General features: G+C 39.1%; 1 protein-coding gene and 1 long non-coding RNA gene across 3 annotated transcripts in view; one reads left to right on the plus strand and one right to left on the minus strand.

Annotated features, from left to right (window-relative positions):
* Positions 1-1,729, minus strand: part of rps6ka1 (ribosomal protein S6 kinase a, polypeptide 1) — a 234,132-nt gene extending 232,403 nt beyond the window's left edge. For both annotated transcript variants that reach the window (XM_060847548.1, XM_060847547.1), the window contains exon 1: positions 1,429-1,729. In XM_060847548.1, the coding sequence (XP_060703531.1) occupies positions 1,429-1,491 (63 nt within the window). In that variant the 5' untranslated portion in view covers positions 1,492-1,729. The remainder of the gene's footprint in view (positions 1-1,428) is intronic.
* An 89-nt stretch (positions 1,730-1,818) lies between these two features.
* LOC132830087 (uncharacterized) lies at positions 1,819-6,042 on the plus strand. The gene is made up of 3 exons (XR_009646319.1): positions 1,819-1,975; positions 4,486-4,675; positions 4,920-6,042. It is a non-coding gene; the product is annotated as an uncharacterized LOC132830087 (long non-coding RNA).
* The last annotated feature ends 14,684 nt before the right edge of the window (positions 6,043-20,726 follow it).

Here is a 20,726-nt window from a genome sequence, read left to right on the forward strand (position 1 = left end):
CTCATCCAGAATAGTAGGTGATCAATCGATACCAAAACAAGAACTATTTATTGCAACAAATTCCAGAGAATTTAATGGATTAGATTTCCAATGGAATTGCAGATGACTTTCTCTCCCACTGATTCCCATTAAAGTATCTTAAACAACCAGCTGTTTTTCACGAATTTCTATAGCATGTTCAATTGTCAAATGTTTCTGCCAGTTTTAAGACTTGACGTTTTTCTAATAAAATGTTAATGAAGTAATAGATTAGCAAACATAAAACCTTAATTTTACGACATGTCTGCTCAAATCTGATTTATAAGTGAACTGTAATGTTTTATCTATCAAGTTTATTCATCAAGCTTTTATAATACAGCCCCAGATCCAATTTCCTATTTCAGGAAATGTTTCAATTTCAGTGTGTTTCTTTCTACTTTCTTTCAATATCCCATTATTCATCTTCTAAGTTCTGCTTCTCAACTACAGAAGGATGCAATAAAAATATTCTAGTGCACTATCTAGCAGCTCCACTGTAGACGCACTCCTTCCCTTTCTGCCCACTGTATTTACAATTACTTTTCACCACTCTCCCAATCTCAGGTTTTCTATCTACGTTAGAAAGGCTTCTGACTCCACAAAGCATTTGGCAAATCATCATTTTGGTTAGAAAGGAAAGATTATGGAAGAGGAATCCGTTAGGTAGCTGCGTTGTATTATATACAACGTTATATGTATTAAATAAAGTGTTCAGAATGTCATTCTGGCCATAGTCCTTTTGAAGTCACTTTCATCACCAGCTGCTGTTGCAATATGCGGCATAATTCATTTCACTATTTTCCAAATAAAAACAGTCCTGGCAAAAAAATGTCCATAAAGGTAACTCTCTTTTCAAGAGGTACATTCATTATTGCATTAATTAATATTTTTGAAGTTAGCAGAATCCAAAGTCGGACGGTAGATACTACACACAATCACTGAACAAAGACGACGCGGTGACACAAAGCACGCAACTGCCAAGCACGAATATTTTTTTCCCAAAAAATAGTCATAACTGTAACCACAATGTGGCAATATAACCAACATTTGCAATGCCTAAGGTAACTGAATTGTTCTCCCGCGGGCTCGATCCTCTGCAGATACTGTTTCGATAAATTTCAACGGCGCCCCAAACAGCAATTTTGCTATATTTGACGATGATTTTAGTACACTACACCGCCCTCGATTGGAAAGTGTGAGCGATCGGAGAAGCCCACCTTAGATCTTTCAACTTCAGAGGAATTTCCCCAAGCAGAGATCATTCGCAGTTGAGCTTCTCAGGTCAGTTCACTTTATCCCAAACAGCAAGAGCTGATTTAACAGCATAGCTTTCCCCGATGAATGGACATTTCCCTCTCGGCAGAGTTGACTCCCCCCTCTAGTCTGGTTATGCCTTGTTGAAATATTTACCTCGGTCTCTAGGTGAACCAGGTCCACTTTGGGCCAAGGACCAGCTAATTGTGCCAACGGCATCCTGCAACCGACTGAGGAAACGGGACGACAGGCAAATCCCTGTCAGGCTGGATGTTTCCGGAGAGAGTTGCCCGCTGTCGCTGAGCTCTATCCCGGTAGGTGGGAGATACCTGCACACAGTAGTGGCTCGTTTCTGATTACTTTATACCGCTGGCTGAAGTGATCCCAAGACTCCACTGTCTCTTCCCCCCTTTCCCTTCCCTTTGCGCGGGTCCCGATCGTTAACTGCTGCTCAGCTCGAGCTCTCTCGCGCCTGCCACACACCACCCTCGCGCGCTTGCGTCATCGCGCCGGGCGACGTCCATACGTTTCGCAATAGCATGGCAGGAAATGGCGGGGCATGGTCGAGGGTCTCGTGGCACTTTCCAAAAAGGTGAGGCAACGTCGATGGACAGTGTGCCTGTTGGAAGAGTCCTCAGTGTTACAGCTTGGAAAGACACCAATGGGCGCGTCATATTAGTGCGAATTCTGCAACTATTCTCAGGTAATGCCTCTCAGGACGTGGGGGGAAAAGCAGAAAATTGGCAGTAGGCACTGACGTTCATTTCAAGAGCAAGTACAGATCTGAGGGGCTGAATGGTCTCCTCGTGTGCTGTAACACTTTTGTGATTCACTGCCTCGCTCTTTTTAGTAGACAGGCGGGAGACTAGAACACAAGCCAGGCAGCATCAGGAGGCGGAGAAGGCGACGTTTCAGGTGTAATCCTTCTTCAGGTCTCGCCTCCTGATGCTGCTTGACTTGCTGTGTTCTTCCAGCCTCCTGCCTGTCTACTTTGGATTCCAGTATCTGCAGTTTTTTTGTATCGCTCCTTCTTTATGTCCAAATGTGGATTTTTTTTTTTAAATTATGTTTAGATTTTAACCAGAAGAAATTTATCCTTATTTACTCGCTGGCTTTGTGGCTAGTTATTTGAAATCTATGACCTCTGGTTCTTGCCTTACTGCCGAAGGAAGTTTTTTTTTATACTCGCTCCATTTTAAAAACAGCTGCAAATGTGTTGCTGGTCAAAGCACAGCAGGCCAGGCAGCATCTCAGGAATAGAGAATTCGACGTTTCGAGCATAAGCCCTTCATCAGGAATGAGAGAGAGTAGCCAAGCAGGCTAAGATAAAAGGTAGGGAGGAGGGACTAGGGGGAGGGGCGATGGAGGTGGGATAGGTGGAAGGAGGTCAAGGTGAGGGTGATAGGCCGGAGTGGGGTGGGGGCGGAGAGGTCAGGAAGAGGATTGCAGGTTAGGAGGGCGGTGCTGAGTTGAGGGAACCGACTGAGACAAGGTGGGGGGAGGGGAAATGAGGAAACTGGAGAAATCTGAATTCATACCTTGTGGTTGGAGGGTTCCCAGGCGGGAACCCTCCAACCACAAGGTATGCGCCTGGGAACCCTCCAACCACAAGGTATGAATTCAGATTTCTCCAGTTTCCTCATTTCCCCTCCCCCCACCTTGTCTCAGTCGGTTCCCTCAACTCAGCACCGCCCTCCTAACCTGCAATCCTCTTCCTGACCTCTCCGCCCCCACCCCACTCCGGCCTATCACCCTCACCTTGACCTCCTTCCACCTATCCCACCTCCATCGCCCTTCCCCCTAGTCCCTCCTCCCTACCTTTTATCTTAGCCTGCTTGGCTACTCTCTCTCATTCCTGATGAAGGGCTTATGCTCGAAACGTCGAATTCTCTATTCCTGAGATGCTGCCTGGCCTGCTGTGCTCTGACCAGCAACATATTTGCAGCTGTGATCTCCAGCATCTGCAGACCTCATTTTTTACTCCATTTTAAAAACAGTAACAACAACTTTTGCATATAATGCATCCAATGTAATTAGTCCACAGGAGTATTATAAAACAATGATTGACTCAAGTTTATAGAGGGCAAAGTGTGGGAGTTTAGCATGGACTGCATTGGAAGACTTGAATCTAGAAGTAAGTAGATATGAACAAGGGTTTCAGAAACAGATCACCTAAGATAAACTTATGTAATGTCACAGAATTAGAGATAAGCAGTTTTAGAGATCATATGAATATGAGATTAGAAGTATGTCTCAGGATTGAATATGACAGTGAGGTTGGAAACAGGCTAGCTTATTCTCAGACAGTTGCCAGCAAATCAGAAGTATTAATAGTAGTAGTTAAGAAACAGTTGGAGCAGGGACCAAAAACAAAAGCTTCAGTCTACCCAGTGTTTGATTGGAGAACCTTTCTGCTCATCTCGTACAGGAGGTTCATGTAGATAAATGGGCAATTTAACTGTAGTGAAAAAGTCCAGACAGTTGGTAATGAGGTAGAGCTGGGTGTCATCAAAACAATGCCAGCATTGATAATGACAGCATTGATGCAAGTTAAGTGGGAGACAAGCATAGGGTTGTGGAGGGTGGTAAAGCTAACTGAGCAGAAGTCATTGCTAGTGACTCTCTGGCTACAGTTAGACAAGAATGTACCCAGGTAATCAATCTGGGCAAATATGTTGTTACACACCTCTAGAGCAGATGGGTCTCAAACCCAGGCCTCCAGGATCAAAGGTATGGATACTCACTGTGCCACAAGACCCCAACCCCAGCTGGTTGACATTAGAGCAGGATGTGTGTGATTGATCATGTAAAAGGCTGCAAACAGGATGAGAAGGAAAATCGTACCTTTGTTGCAATCATTTAAGATGTCATTTATGATTTTGATAAGATCTGTTAAGTACTACTGCATTGCAGAAACCTTTATGCAGCAATTGAAACATAAGAGTTCTGAAAAAGATTAGAACAGATTTTCGAGGCCAAAATACGTTTTAAGAATTTTGGAGAGAAACAACAGTTCGGAAAAAACATGGTCATTTGCGACGGCAGTAGGATCAAGGTTTAATCTTTCAAAGTAAAAAGACACTAATTCAGTTTAGGATACCTGGTCTGCATGGATGAGTTGGGCTGAAGAGCCTGTTTCCATGCTTTACACCTCTATGGCTAAAAGGTCGCCATAGTCTTACCAGACCTTAGAACTGCTTTCTCGTTCGACAGAGACAACTGTTGGTGGTTTAACCTGAGCATCACCACACCTTGAGCAAGAGGAGAGATGGAGAGGAGAATCCTTCGTGGTAGCCTAAGGCAACGTGTAATGACAGCAGATTTAAAGAATAGAGGACCTGAAGATGTAACTATTTCAATATTACCTAACATGGAAGTGGAGGTGATATCATCAGAAATGGGAGTAAGAGACCAATTCTATTTTTTACAGTAATAAGATAATATATGCAATATTTAGAAAACAGTTTGTTTATTTCTACATGCCATGGTATATAGCGCTTCAATTGAGCATTTGATTTTGATTTCTGTGTATACTGTATTAAATAGTAGCACAGGGATTGCAAGCAAAAGTCTTAGAGTCCTTATTTACGGTTTTTCATAATATAAATATATATAAGACCATGCTATTCAATATTTTAACATGTTAGATGGCAGTCTGCAGTGAGAATGCAGCGTGGAGACACAGGGAGATCAAGCCCAGTGCGGGAGAAAGATTGAGCCCACGTGAGGAAAGCCCAGCACGGAGTGACTGCAGGTCCATGGCTAACGAAAGATTGCAATTTGGAACTTTTAACTTTATTTCTTATTTACTGCTTTATACTGCTTTATTGTTCTACTTTCTCCCTAAGATTTTGTACCTGTGGAACCTTATACTTAAGATGGTGCCGTGAATGGCGACATTATATACTTTTCACTGTGCTCCTGTATCCCTATACTTGCATACATATGACAATAAAACTTTATAAATAAAACCTGTTATTTCCAATGAAAGAAAGAAAACCAAAAAAATCATAATTTACTAACATTCTGGTATTGGTGAGAAAGGACCACGCAGTGTGTCGATAAGAAAAGCTGACGTACATTGTGACTAATGCCACTGCAGTCTCGTGCTGCATGTATCCTGCAGCATTCTAGCTGAAGGAGGTGCTGACTTCATCAGTAGTTCAACTGACAGAGAACCACCTTGAGGCAATTTCTTCATTGCACCGCAGAAAGTACAACTGCTGCATCAATATATAAGTTTAAGCCTATGGCAGAGAACATTTCCCTGTAATGGAAATTGCTGCTAGCTACCAAATGTTTCTGGTTCCTAAAGCCAATCTACCCAGTAAGACTAGAAATGCTGTCCTGACAGTGCATATTCCCAGCTACTGCAAATTTTGAACAGTTGCCTCAGAGTTGTTCTTGTGTTGCTACTGATGCTAAGGAATCCACTCTGTTGTATAAACAGGAATACTTACCACTTGGAGTTAAGCCAATCTGAAGTTAAAATGGTTCTGATTGTATAAGCTTGTCCATTAATTTAAAATTTGGTTCACTTAGCCTGTTTATTTCCCCTTCTCTTCAAATATTTGTTCCATTCTCCATCAATCCTTGGCCTTAATGAACGCACAAATCCATTAAAAATGTTACAAATAAGTTCAGTGCCTTGCCTGTACTATTCAATGTATTTACTCTGAACATTACTCCCTTAGTACACCATTCAATTAATGACATTTTAAAAAATAGACTAAACAGTGGGAGCTAGTCTATGCTATAGCCATATATTGATCAAGTGAAATACTGTATACAATGTGATGAATGCCTGTTATTTAGAATTGCCATCATTATATCCAGTAAAAAATATTACAAAAATAATTAAGAAAAAATATTTTTGTTGGTATTAATATACTAATTTTACAGAATTAGATAATAGATTGTATATTGATATTTGTAATTTTAAAAATTACATCAAAAATCATTGCATCATTTTCCAATTGCAAGAGGCTGCAGGATATTTGAACAGAAAGAATAGCTTAAAATTTGAACCTGGATGATTCTAATGCATGCCAGTCTGCCTACTTCAGACTGCTGACCAGGAAAAAAAAATTCTATAAACCATTAGCACTTTGTAACTGCTATTTTCCTCTAGGCTTCCTGCCAGTGACCTTACAATGTCCCTCCAAAGTTACAGTCAGCAATGAGATTTCAACACTGAAAGATAAAAGAATAATGCTAAACAAATAACCATTAACTAACTGTGTTAAATGTCCTCTAGCCTGTATGTAATGTTAAGAAAATGGTTTATTTATATCTATGTGCCTTGGTGTGCTCATCTAAAATGGAGCATCTTGCTTTTATGTATATTCTCTACACTGTATTAAAAAGTAACACAAGGATTATGAGCAAAGATCTGTTCAAGTCCTCATTAACAGTTTTCAAATTATGAAAAATTATGAGCAACTTCAAGAGATTGAAAAAATAAATTTGCTATATTAGGGAATAATTTATTTCAGGCTATTCTGAAGAAGTTGTAAGAGTAGTCTGGGGTGAAAGAGGTGAAAAATAGGACAATCACAAATTAAAATCAGTTGTCTTTGTTTAATTTTATTCATTTACTATATATTCATTAGACTGCACTTTGTGTGCATTGCAACTCCATTAGCCTGTCATATGTACGGTTTACATAATGAAACCTTTGAGAAATCTATAATTGTTTGTGATTGCAAGAGTGCTATTTTGCTGCAGGTGAAAAATACCTCTTCAGGTTCATTCTTTCATCCCTTCCTCGTTCCCTCGTTACCTTGACAACCTGCTATCTGTAACAAAGAGGGAAAATTGAAAATGCATTTGACATTTTGAACATTATTCTTTTTCCCCATCTCATCCCTCATTTCAATAAGCAGAAAAAAAATCATCATAAGGGTAAAATGCATGCTATATTTACTTTGTACTTGGCTTCCTATTTGACTGTAACCAGAACACCTGCAGCAATGACTACTCATTATGGCCCTATACCATTATCTCTTGAGTGCCTGAAGGATCTCACTATGGTGTAGTCCTCTTTTGATTCTACATGATGGCTCATCAGTTTTCATTTGTATACTGATGTTGTCCAACTCTCACTTTCAAATCTCTCTCAACAATTCCAATTTCTCTGTTAGTCTGCTTGACAAGCATCCAGTATGAAATAAGCAATCATTTTGCCTGGTGTTAAATATTAGCATGATGGAAGGCAGCACCTTTATCTTCTTCACATTCACCTCCCATCACAAATTTTGTATCATTGCTATTAATTCCAACTATAAACTCAAACCCAGCCAGACAGTATGCTGTGTCAACACCCCCTTTGAAGCCAAACCAGATCTGTCCAAATATTCTCTCCATCACAAAACAATCTACTTCCACTCCTTGAACATGTCCACAGTTAGCTAGGTTGCTACTGAAACCCTCAATGATGGCTTTGTCACTTTCATATTCAATTATTCCAATCTTCTCCATAGATTTCCCCAAATTCCTATTTTAAAAAGTGGGCATATTAAGCTTTCAAGTATGATCCCTCTGAAGCTCTTGATGTCAAGTAGCTACTCCCTCCCACTAGACACTTTTCAATATCCAGTAGGAGATCCTGCCCTGATGCAAGATTTAATATGAATAGTAACTTGATACTTCAGAACTTGAATATTGCTTAAAAAAAAATGGCATGCTGTTGAAGCTCTACATGGAAACACAGAAGACGGCAGTGTATGGGCCATTCAGCTCTTTAAGCCTGCTCTGCAATTTAATGTGATCACAGCTGATCACCAGTGTCACGTTCCCACTTTCTTCCAATACGTTTTGATTCCTTTGGCTCTATGAACTATATCTAACTCCTTGAAAACGTCCACTGTTTTGGCATCAACCATTGGCTGTGACAGATAATTCCACAGGCCTTGGTGAAGAAATTGTCCCTCATCTCAGTCCAAAATGACTGACCCTATATGCTTAGACTGTTACCCCTGGCCTGAACTCTCCAGTCATCAGGAACATCCCTTCTGCATTTATCCTGTCTCGTCCTGTTAGAATGTTATTAGTTTCTATTATATACTCCCTCGTTCTTCTAAGTTCCAGGGAATATAGTCCAACCAATCCAGTTCTGTTCATATGTCAGTCCTTTCATCCCAGAAATCAGTTGGTGAACCTTCATTGCACTCTCTTCATAGCCCAAACAACCTTCCTCAGACTGGAGGCCTGTGACCAGTGGAGTGCCACAAGGATTGGTGTTGGGTCCATTACTTTTTGTCATTTATATAAATGATTTGGATGTGAACATAAGAGGTATAGTTAGTAAGTTTGCAGATGACACCAAAATTGGAGATGTAGTGGACAGCGAAGAAGGTTATGTCAGATTACAACGGGATCTTGATCAGATGGGCCAATGGGCTGAGAAGTGGCAGATGGAGTTTCGATAAATGTGAGGTGCTGCATTTTGGGAAAGCAAATCAGAGCAGGACTTATACACTTAATGGTAAGGTCCTAGGAAGTGTTGCTGAATAAAGAGACCTTGGAGTGCAGGTTCATAGCTCCTTGAAAGTAGAGTCACAGGTACATAGGATAATGAAGAAGGCATTTGGTATGCTTTCCTTTATAGGTGAGAGTATTGAGTACAGGAGTTGGGAAATCATGTTGTGGCTGTACAGAAAATTGGTGAAGCCACTTTTGGAATATTGCGTGCAATTCTGGTCTCCTTCCTATTGGAAAGATGTTGTGAAACTTGAAAGAGTTCAGAAAAGATATACAAGGATGTTGTCAGGGTTGGAGGATTTGAGCTGTAGGAAGAGGTTGAATAGGCTAAGGCTGTTTTCCCTGGAGCAGTGGAGGCTGAGGGGTGACCTTATAGAAGTTTATAAATCATGAGGGGAATGGATAGGATAAATAGACAAAGTCTCTTCCCTGGGGGTCTGGGAGTCCAGAACTAGATGGCATAGGTTTAGGGTGAGAGGGAAAAGATATAAAAAAGACCTAAAGGGCAATGTTTCCAGGCAGAGGGTGGTACGTGTATGGAATAAGCTGCCTGAGGAAGTGGTGGAGGCTAGTACAATTGTAACATTTAAAAGGCATCTGGATGGGTAAATGGATAGGAAAAGTTTGGAGGGATATGGTATGGGTGCTGGCAGGTGGTACTAGATTGGGTTGGGATATCTGGTCAGCATAGACGAGTTGGACTGAATGATCTGTACATCTCTGTGACTCTAGAAGATAAGGAGAGAAAAACATCACACAATATTCCACGTATGATCTCGCCAGGGCCCTGTATAATTGCAGCAAGACATCCCTGCTCCTGCAGTTGAATCCTTTTGCTTTGAAGGCCAACATACCATTTGCTTTCTTCACCACCTGCTACATCTGCATACGTATTTTCAGTGACTGGTGTACCAGGAGACCTAGGTCTCATCGAAGCTCATCTTTTCCAATTTATCACCATTCAAATTATAATCTACCTTCCTGTGTTTTGCAACCAAATTGGATAATTTCACACTTATGCTCTATTGCATCTGGCATGCATTTGTCTTATCACTCAACTTGTCCAAATCATACTGAAGCATTTCTGCAAACTCCTCTCATTTCACCCTCCCAATCATCCAGCTTTGTGTTATTTGTGAACATGGAGCTATTGCATTTATTTCCTCATCTAAATCATTAATATTATTGTGAATACCTAGGGTTCAAACTTTGATCTCATGAGTACCCCACTAGTTATTGTCTGCCCCTTGGAAAAAGACTTGTTTATTCCTACTCTTTTCTTCCTGTCTGCCAACCAGTTTTCTAATCATATTTGTGCACTACCCCAATTACATGCACTTTAATTTTATGTTAATCTCCTATGTGGGAGTTGGTTTTGCTCAGTTGGCTAGATTGTTAGTTTGCAAAGCAGTGTGACACCAACAGTGTGGGTTCAATTCCCATCACCGGTTTGAGGTTACCATGAAGGACTCTCCTCAGCCTCTTTTCCCTCACCTGAGAACTGGTGCCCTTAGGTTAAATCACCACCAGTCACCTCTCTCTAATAAGAGAGCAGCCTATGGTCTGGTAAGACTATGGCAACACAATACAATCTCTTATGGAGGATCATATCAAAAGCCTTCTGAAAGTCCAAGTAAACCACATCCACTGATTCCCCCTTATCAACTCTACTAGTTACACCCTCAAAATTACATTGTCAAGCATGATTTTCCTTTTGTAAGTCCATGCTGACTTTATCTGATCCTGTGACTTTTTCAAGTTTTCTCCTATTATATCTTAGCAAGCTTTGAGAAGTTCTGGAAATAGGTTTGCTCACTGAGCTGCAAGGTTCATTTTCAGACGTTTCGTCACCATACTAGGTAACCTCTTCAGTGAGCCTCCAAACAAAGCAATACTGGTGTTTCCTGCTTTCTATTTATATGTTTGGGTTTGCTTGGGAAACCCAAGGAAACCCAAACATATAAATAGAAAGCAGAAAACACCACCAGTGCTTCATTTGGAGGCTCACTGAAGATGTTACTTAGTATGGTGACAAAACATGTGAAAATGAACCTCCCAGCTCAGCAAACAAGCCTACAGCCTATTAAATCTTTTATAATGTGCACAGTATTACCCCTGCTGCTGATGTTAAGGTAACCTGTCTATAATTCTCAGCTTTCTATCTATTTCATTTTTAAATAGTGACGCTACTTTAGCTACCCTCCAAACCAAAGGGACTGATCTGGAGTCTATAGAATCTTGAAAGATGACCACCAATGCATCCACTATTTCTAGGGCTACCTCCTGAGTACTCTGGAATGTAGACTATTGAATTTTGGAGATTTCTTGGCCTTTAATCCTATCAATTTCCCCAATACCATTTCCCTACTAATCTTGATTTCCTCCATCTCACTAGATCCTCTTCCCCAACATTTTTGGAACATTATTTGGATAGTCTTTTGTGAAGACAGAACCAAAATATGTATTTAATTGGTCTGTCTTCTCTTTGTTCCCCATTATAACGTTCCCTGTAAGGAACCAACATCTGTCTTCACTAATCTTTTACTCTTCACACACTTAAAGAAGCTATTACAATCAACTTATATGTCCTCCACAACATTTCTCTCATACTCTATTTTCTCCCTTTTAATCAATCCCTTTGTCCTACTTTGCTGAAATCCAAACTGCTCCTGATCCTCAGATCTGCTGCTCTTTTGCCAAATTATAACCCCCTTCTTTGGATCTAATACTGTCCTTAATTTCCCATGTTAGCCACCTTTCCCATTTTCATTTGTGCCAATCAGGAAAGAGCATTATTGCAGTTCCTCCATGTGTTTTTTAAATGTTTGTATTAACTATTCTCCATCATTCCTTTCAATAATTTAAGATTATCAGATGGGCTCGCAGTTTGATTCACTTAACGCTTGCTGGAAGCTACATACATTCATAAGCAAGGCCTAGTCCTTTGCAAACAGAATATGTCCACACATTGGGCATTTTCAACTGAAGGAATACTTGAAGGACTACTATTCCTAGCTGCATTCACTATGGCACTACCTTGACTAATCAGAGCTAACATTCACAATAGACTTGATTTCCACTCTCAGGTCATGAGTGCAGTTGAGACAGTTCCTGACTGTTCGAGCTCAACTCCAGAGAAAGGGGACAAGAAGTTGATGCTTCTGGAGTGGCTGGGATTCATTGGGAATCAGGCTGGAAAACCCTCAGAATATGTGCAGAGGCAGGCTGAGTGGGCAAGTAAGCCTCCCATCCGCCCCCCTAGATCTTTATATCCTCCTTACCAATCTATGCTTCTCTGCAGATCATACGCAGCTCCTCATACCCTTCATGCGAACCTATACCCACACCCACCCAATGAGCCTTTATACCACCAATGCCAACCTAACCCCACTACCCTTTGTCCTTACACCTACAATGCCAACTCTCCCAGCATCCACCATAGATGGACCTCAAAACTAAATTCAGTTGAAATCACAGTGTCTATTTACAGCTTTGTGTTTTAAAATCGCTCTCATTCATATGAAAGAAACACTACATTTAACTTCATTCAACTACACGATACTTTACAAGCACAAACATTTCATTCAAGTGCATCATTCCTTCAAAAAACAAACAATGGAATTCTTCAGAGCCTTTAACCACTCAGAGTTGTCAATCAAATCACAATAATGAGATAACAATGACTTCTTCAGAAGGTGTTCTGGAACCATACCCAACGGGTACCTTACCTCTCCAAAAGGACACCCCAGAAATCCAAGACAATTCACAAGATTTTGTGGGATGGTGGAAAGTTGTAAAATCAGTCACTTGGCAATTGTCAGCCTTTAGCCTATCTTAGCAAACTGGAATGAAATAGCAAGTAGTTATGCCATTTAACATACCTGACAGCTTTCAAAAATATTTAAAGGGCAGGACATTTAAATGCCTTGACACTTCTGACAGTTTCTTTTTACACTGTTAAAAGGTCTTTTTGTCAATATCTTCTAATAGTCTGTTGACAGTTTCAATGAATGTAACAAGTGAAAGAGATAATGCATTTTTATACACGTTTAATAGTTCTAAAAGATACTTAACCTCTTCAGCAGGTGTTTTGGGACCATATCCAAATTGGTACCTTATCCCTCCAAATGGGCACCCCAGCAAAACAAAACAGATCCTCACAATTTTGGAGGAAAATGCCAGGGAAACTAAGAATTCTTTCATTAAGGAGCTTATAACAGGATACTTAGAAAATCTCAATCTGATCAGACAAATTCAGCATGATTTTGGGAAAGTGATATCATGTTTAGCTAATTTAATTGACTTGTTGAAGGAGCTATTTATCTTGATGAAAGGATATGCAGTACTTATACTTCCAGAAGGCATTTGACAGGGTGCTATAGCAAAAGGATCGGGTAATCTACCAATAAATAAATAACAGGCATAACTATGTCACTTTTGGGCTACCTTGATGTGGAGGAGCCAGTGTTAGACTTGGGTGGACAAAGTTAAAAATCGCACAACACCAGGTTATAGTGCAACAGGTTTATTTGGAAGCACTAGCTTTTGGAATTGTGTTCCTTCATCAGGTAGCTAACTCCTTCATTACCTGATGAAGGAGCAGTGCTCCGAAAGCTAATGCTTCCAAATAGACCTGTTGAACTATAACCTCGTGTTGAGTGATTTTTAACTTTTGGGTTGGCAATCTGTAATTAATGGAATGTCACAGAGAAGAGTGCTGCTACTTACTATTTATGATTATATTAATGATTTGGGTGAAGGAGCTGAATTTATACCTGCTAAATTCGCTGTTAACAGAATGATAGGTCAGAAAATAAATTGTGATGAGACAATAAAAAGCCTACAAGGAGATATAGATTAGCTATCTGAGAAAACAAAACAAAAGACTGATGGAATATAAGGTGGGAAAATATGAACTTCTCTACTTTGGCAGGAGAAATAGAAAATACATAATTTAAGTGATTAGAAAAGCAAATGAACTGTTGTTTAATGCAAATGGAATAAAATATTAAAGTAGGGATGTTTGCCACAATTGTAAGGGTAATAGTCAGATCACATCTGCAGCACTATGTACAGTTTTGGCCTCCTTATGTAAAAAAACGACATTAACGCATCAGATACATTTCAGAGAAAGTTCACCTGACTGATAATGACTGTGACGGCAGGGAAATTTTATGAGGAAAGGTTAGATAGACTGGACCAGTATTCCAGAGCATTTAGGGAATGAGAAGTGATATTGGATTTTGTTTTTTACTTTGGATGCAGAAAAGATGGTTCCTTTTGTGGGGGAGGTGAGAATTCGAAGGCATAATTTAAAATAAAGGGTGAGTTGTGAATTGTTTTTTTCCATCAGAGGGTCACGAATCTTTGGAACTCTCCCTTCCCCATGTGGTGGAGGAGAGTTATTGAATATTTTTAAGGTGAGGATAGATAGCCTTGTTAGTCAAGAATTGATTGGAGGTTGTTAGGAATGTGGGGTTGAGACCACAATCAGATCAGCCATCATTTTATTGATTAGTGGAGCAGGTTCAAGGGATCAAATGACCTACTCCTGTTCATAATTTATGTGTTCATAAATTCAGAACTGTTCCTGTTAATGATTTTGATCACTAAACTCAGACAGGAGAGGTGGCAGCTGGTGATTTATATGGTCAACTGCCTCCATGATATGTGTATGCATGAAACATGACCCACTCCATAAAATGGAAATGAGTTATGTGTGTAGGGGCAGGACTTTCAATTTTTGACTTCCTCTGCCATCGTTTTAAAAATGCAAGTCTATATTGAACCATTCTCCCACTTTTGTATCAGTTACTTATGCTTCATGTTGTACTTTGTGACATTTTGTTGTGTTAACAGTTCTTATGGGATCTGCACTGTAGAGTACTTTGTTTCAAAACAGGTGTTTAAATATGTCTTCCTTTTTACCACCAACACAAAAAAGGATATTAAAATAATAGAAGTTATAGCAAAAGTGAAAGCTATTCAGACCATGTGCCACTGTCATCTAGCTAGTCAACTGAGTCTACCTACTCTACTTTTATTCTCACTGTAAGCCATTCAGCAGAATTTTCTTTTTGAGACTAAATGAGGACGTGATTGCAAAGTGGAAGGGTCTATGAGGTTACTGACTTTTCATCACGACTGGAAGAATGTACATACCTGACGGTATTTCACCAAAAGCTTGCATGAGACAAGTACATAACAAAATAAGACCTTTTTGAGTTGAGCCTTCTTTGAGTTCACCCCCACTTGCCTACCCTGATACCTACCTGATATCAGACACTGGGCTGCCTCATTTGATATGCTTATTGGCCCAGTCAGCCCTCACCCCTACCACTATAAGTGTTGAACAACCACAAGCTAGACTGTATATGATTCAGGCTTCTCATGAGCTGATCAGCATGAAGAGACTTCATCCATAACACTAGCATTTCCACAAAGAAATATCTTAATTATGAAAGAAAAGTGAAATTGAAAACGTTTGTACCCAGCAGAGTTTGAAGTAAGCAGTCTACCCTGTCAGGTACCCACCTAATATAAAATAGAGTTTGTGAGCTTACATGCTTCCAATTTTTTGCAAACAAAAGGAGACCTGTGAACATAATTCTAATGAACTGAGATGTTGCTGAGTATTCATGACATATTAATGAATGCAAGACAGGTTTCTAACCTTTAACATTGGGAAATCTGACCCATCTGAAATGTTCTGAGAACTTAATAGTAAAACTTTAACCTGCTATTGGGAAACTGAAACTTTGCTATCGTCTAATTACATTTCACCACCTGCCTGTCCACCCTTTTAAAAGCTCTAGATGGGCCAAGAAATTCCATCTATTACCTCAAACAGTAAAGCTCTTTGCTTAATTTAACCAAAATGTTTCTGTGCACCAACTAATCTTTCTAACTGTTCTTAAACTTTAGCCAGATATTATTACTTGTTCTCTCCATCAGAGTGAATCTATATTTCTAATGATTAGGGAAACTATTATTCAAGCCAAAAAGTCCATTATTTTCCCTTATATATTTCCGAGTCTAGAGCCTGGCTGTGTTATGAAAGTTGAAAGAACAAAGTAGTGCAGTTGTATAATTTATAGGACTTCATTATCTTGTAAAAGGAAGTGTCATTCAGTATTCCCTCAGGCCTTAGCATTAATTGTCTGTCATTTCATACCATTTCATCTGCCATTGCTCTGCCCAGCTTACAAGCTGATCAATATCAGACTGTAGTCTGGGAACCATCCTTTCACTAATTATCATCTCATCTGCAAACTTACTAATTATACTTTCTACATTCACATCCAACTTGTTAATGTAAATAATAAACAGCAAGAGTCCCAATACCGAACCCTGTGGTCTGCCACTCATCACAGACTTGGGTGTAGTTTAATGATTTTGGTCGGCATAGACATGGTGAGCCAAAAGACCCGTTTCTATGCAACTATGACTCTATAACTCGATGTAATAATCAACTAAGTTGCCAAAGTAGTGAATTTCATGCCTATGCATGCTTTTTATATCAAGTAAAACTTAAGACTTGGTCATTCAATAAATCAATCAAGAAATACAGAGCATTTCAAGGAATCTGGCCTCCCCAGAATTGTATCATTTCAAGCTTCTGTTCTAACTTTGCCACCACGATTAGCTAGAGTTTCATCTGGGAGGAGATCTGGGGAGATTCTGGTATGGCGCACACAGAAGCAAGGATCCCTTTGGCAGACTGTAACATTAAAAACATTTTGGCATGTGATTGTGGCCATTTCGATTCTATGTGCATGATGTTGTTTCCATTGATATGTGAAGATTGCATTCACTTATTGATAGAACACTTGGTGTAGCCATTACACCCTAGTTAAATTTGACAGGAACATAGAACGATTTATCTTCTAAAAATGTGTTCAGAAAGCAATGTTAAATCATGCAAATTCAAAATAATATTCTCTCAATTAGGTGCATTCCAATGTTAAGCAATTTCAGAATAATGGAATCATAGATTTTTAACGCACAAAAGGAGGCCATTTGCCCCTTTGAGTCAATGACAGCTTTTTCAAAGAGCAATCCAGTTAATCCCACTCAGCTGTTCCCTTTCCCTATTTCTACAAACTTTTTTCATCATGTATTTAGCTGATACCCTTTTGTAGGGTGTTATTGAATTTAAATCTTCCATTGTTATTTTGCACCACACTTATTGCAAAAAAATTCCTCATTTTGCCTCTATTTCTTTTACCAGTTACTTTAAATTTAATACTGACTACCATCATGCTCAGTAGCAGCAGCGTGCATGATCTAGAATGCCCTGCAGAAATTCACCAAAGATCCTGAGACAGCACCTTCCAAACCCACGACCACTTCCATCTGTTGATGAGGGCAACAGATTCATGGAAACACAAACATCTGTAAGTTCCCCTCCAAGCCACTCACCCGACTTGGAAATATATTGCCATTCCTTTACTATTGCTGTGTCAAAATCCTGGATTTCCCTCCCTGAGGGCATTTGTGGATTTATCTACACTGCAGCAGTTCAAGAAGACAGCTTCCCACCACCTTGAGGGCAACCAGGGACAGGCAATAAATGCTGGCCAGCCAGTGATGCCCACCACCCATGACTGAATAAAATAATCTGCCAATCTATTTTCATAGCATCTCTTTGCTTCTCACTTCCTTTCACATTTACATTCTGTGCAATTTATATTAAACCTGATTCTCCCTTGTATTTTGCAATAGTTTGGACAGGAACTTCAATTCTGTTCTCTGAGTGAACACCAATCATCAAGAAAAATGATCACCCTATTACTTTGTTGTGCAGAAAGCAACATGCACAAACACTGACATAATTTCTGAGAAGTTATATTCCAACCTACTTATTAATAAAGCAAGATAATGAAACAACTTTATAAAACTACTAACAATACATTCTCTCTCACATACTTCTACATTATTGTATTATTCATGTTTAGGCTTTGAAGCAGTAGTGTCATCAGTCCAGGATTCTGCCTGTAATTCACTGTTATCCAGAATAAAAATCAAAATTAATTTTAGTTGAATTACTTGCCTCATTATATTGAAACATATCAATGGATTCAAAAACAAGAGGTTTTCCTCCCAAAGACCAGCCTTGAAAATTGTGCTCTACTTCAAAGCACATGAAAAGTAACAATTATGACAGAATGAGGATGCTGCGACAGGAGCCTAAAAAAGTGACCAAACATGTGGTGTTGTGTTTGTGGTACATAACTCTCTATTTGCAGTCTAAGATCATATTCTGGGGAGGAGCTTATATTTCAAATCCATGCAGTCACTTACTGTCAATGTCTTAAGGAATTATATGTTGGCATGAAAATCTGTTTCAGTTACTAATGGCTTGCATTAGGAAAACCAATACCTGTACACTTATCTGGCATCCAAGTAAATATCTCACTGCTGAAACTGTTTGCATGCTTTAAAATTACAGAATCTTGCACATTACACTATTCAGATGCCAAAAGATACATGCATTGAAGGTAAAAATCTCCATCATTTAGCAACGTCTGTTTATAAGTAAGTGACGAACCCCTAGCAATATTCAAGAACTTGAGTTGGGCAGACAAACTTGTTGGAAACCCTGGGCGTTGGATTTAATTTTGTGTTTGCTTGAATGGGTTTTGCGTGAATTAAAATTGAGAGTCTATCAGTTCAAGAACACCAATAAAATGGCGCAGGAATCTTCTTTCTTAACATATTTCCTTACTGTCTAATGTGTCTGTCATTTAATTCCGTGTGGTTGCTACATTGTTTATATTTATGAATCTGCATTTTTCTTTATATCTGCTGTCCTTTAAACAATTTTTAAAAATTCTTTCCTCTAAGGCTGTTTGCTTTTTTTCTGATCTTTCTGTTTGATATTTCCTTATTGTCAGTAAGAATCAGTTTTCCCTTTCATTTCATTTTTCTTGCCTAGTAATTGTTAGCCAGTCCCAGACAAGTCCTTTTCCTTTTACTTTTCATCAGACAGTGAATACTGATATCTGCCAACAAAACTTCTCCACTGTATAAGATAATGCTTCTCAGATCTTTTCCAATTTTTGATTTATTTCTTATTCTCCAATTTTGACCCTATTTTAAAGCTCTTGGAAATTTTGTTTTACAAATGAAAATGAAAGTCACGAATCTCATCTCTCTTAAATACTTTGACATAATTAAGACTGAGAGATTGGTCTAATAGAAGCATTTATGAAGTCCAAGACCTGTCCTTCATGTGCTGCATACAAACAGAGATCAAGATAGAAGGACTTTGTGTATACTTACTGAAAGAAATGCCAGTAACATCAATGCAAGAATTGTTGGGGTCCAGGATCAAGACCAACTGCCTCAACCTTTACAAGGCAACTGGGACAGGTAATAAATGTGGCCTTGTTTACAGTGCCAGCATTCTGAAAACAAATTTTATAAGGGATGCAAAATCTAGAAACGCAATCCATTGCCTGAAAATAACCGCCAATAAGTGAACATGTAGAAGTCATCCACATTTGTTTGTCTTTTGGAATGTTTCAGATTAATTATATTGTTAAAAATTCTTTTTCTTGTGGGTGACAAGGGAAGATTTGAGCTATAGGGAGAGGCTGATAGGCTGAAGCTGTTTTCCCTGGAGCATCAGAGGCTGAGGGGTGACCTTATAGAGGTTAATAAAAACAGGAGGGCCATGGATAAGGTAAATAGACAAGGTTTTTTCCCTGGGTTGGGGGAGTCCAAACCTAAAAGGGATAGATGTAGGGTGAGAGGGAAAACATTTAAAAGGGACCTATGGGACAACTTTTTCATGCAGAGGGTGGTATATGGTACGTATATGGAATGAGCTGCCAGAGGAAGTGGTGAAGACTGGTACAATTACACTTAAAAAGCATCTGTATGGGTACATGAACAGGAAGGGTTGAGAGGGAAATGAGTCAAGTGAATAGCAAATGAGACTAGATTAATTTAGGACATCTGGTCAAATGAATATGTTGGACCAGGAAGGGTCTGTTTCCGTGCTGTACATCTCTATGACTCTATTAGTGAAATGTTAAGACAACTCACTTTACAGTTCTGGATGAACAGAGGACTTATTGTACCATGATAGAATTTGAAATGAAGTTTTGAGTTCAGTCATTTATAAATGCAACTTTATTTATTTTTAATGGGTTTTTTATCCAATTGTGAATGGTACTGTAGTGCCATATAAATCATGGGCAATAGCATCCAGAGTCTATACAGACCGCAGATTTTTTAATCAGTTCAGTTTAGATCCTATCACATTTTTTAAACTTTATCCAAAAATTTTCTGCTGACAAGTAACTAGAAAAATCAGGCAGCATTGGTTATGGCAAGTTTCATTTGTTATCAATTATGTTGTCAAGTCACAAGAAATATTTGGTTAAAAACGCTACTTTCAACTTCATTCTTTCCAGATTACCACTGCTATGGTCTTCCCTTTAAAATCATTCAACAGCTAGATTTGTAATGTAATGTCATGGATCATTAAACAACATGGCCACCAGCTCTTGAAGAGGTCTGCTTCCTAAGTATCCATTCTGTTGGATGAAAGGACTGACAATGAATCAATGGGAAAAACTTAGGACTTAAAATCATAGATATGGTACAGATATTCATAATACTCCAATATTTGAAGTGATTAATAACTTACGGTCTGAATAAATTGCAATTTCTTTCTGTAACATTCTCTGATAACACACAACATTCTTCAGCCAAGTGTGGTATGAGGCAATGCAATCACAGGGCTGAATTATTGCATTTCAATAATTGAAAACTGGGAGCATGCAGAGATCACTGTGGTTGACACATTCTGAGTCTCAGAGCAGAATTTTGTTGCAGCCACAAACTCTCAACATACCATTTTAATGTAAAAATAATTTGGGGGCACAATATAAGTGATACCAGTTCTTATTTTAACCATCTTATGGGCTGTGTCATTTTCCATCTAGTGACGTTTTCTTTGG

The sequence above is a fragment of the Hemiscyllium ocellatum genome, chromosome 30, assembly GCF_020745735.1.
Source record: "Hemiscyllium ocellatum isolate sHemOce1 chromosome 30, sHemOce1.pat.X.cur, whole genome shotgun sequence".
Taxonomy (NCBI): Eukaryota; Metazoa; Chordata; class Chondrichthyes; order Orectolobiformes; family Hemiscylliidae; genus Hemiscyllium; species Hemiscyllium ocellatum.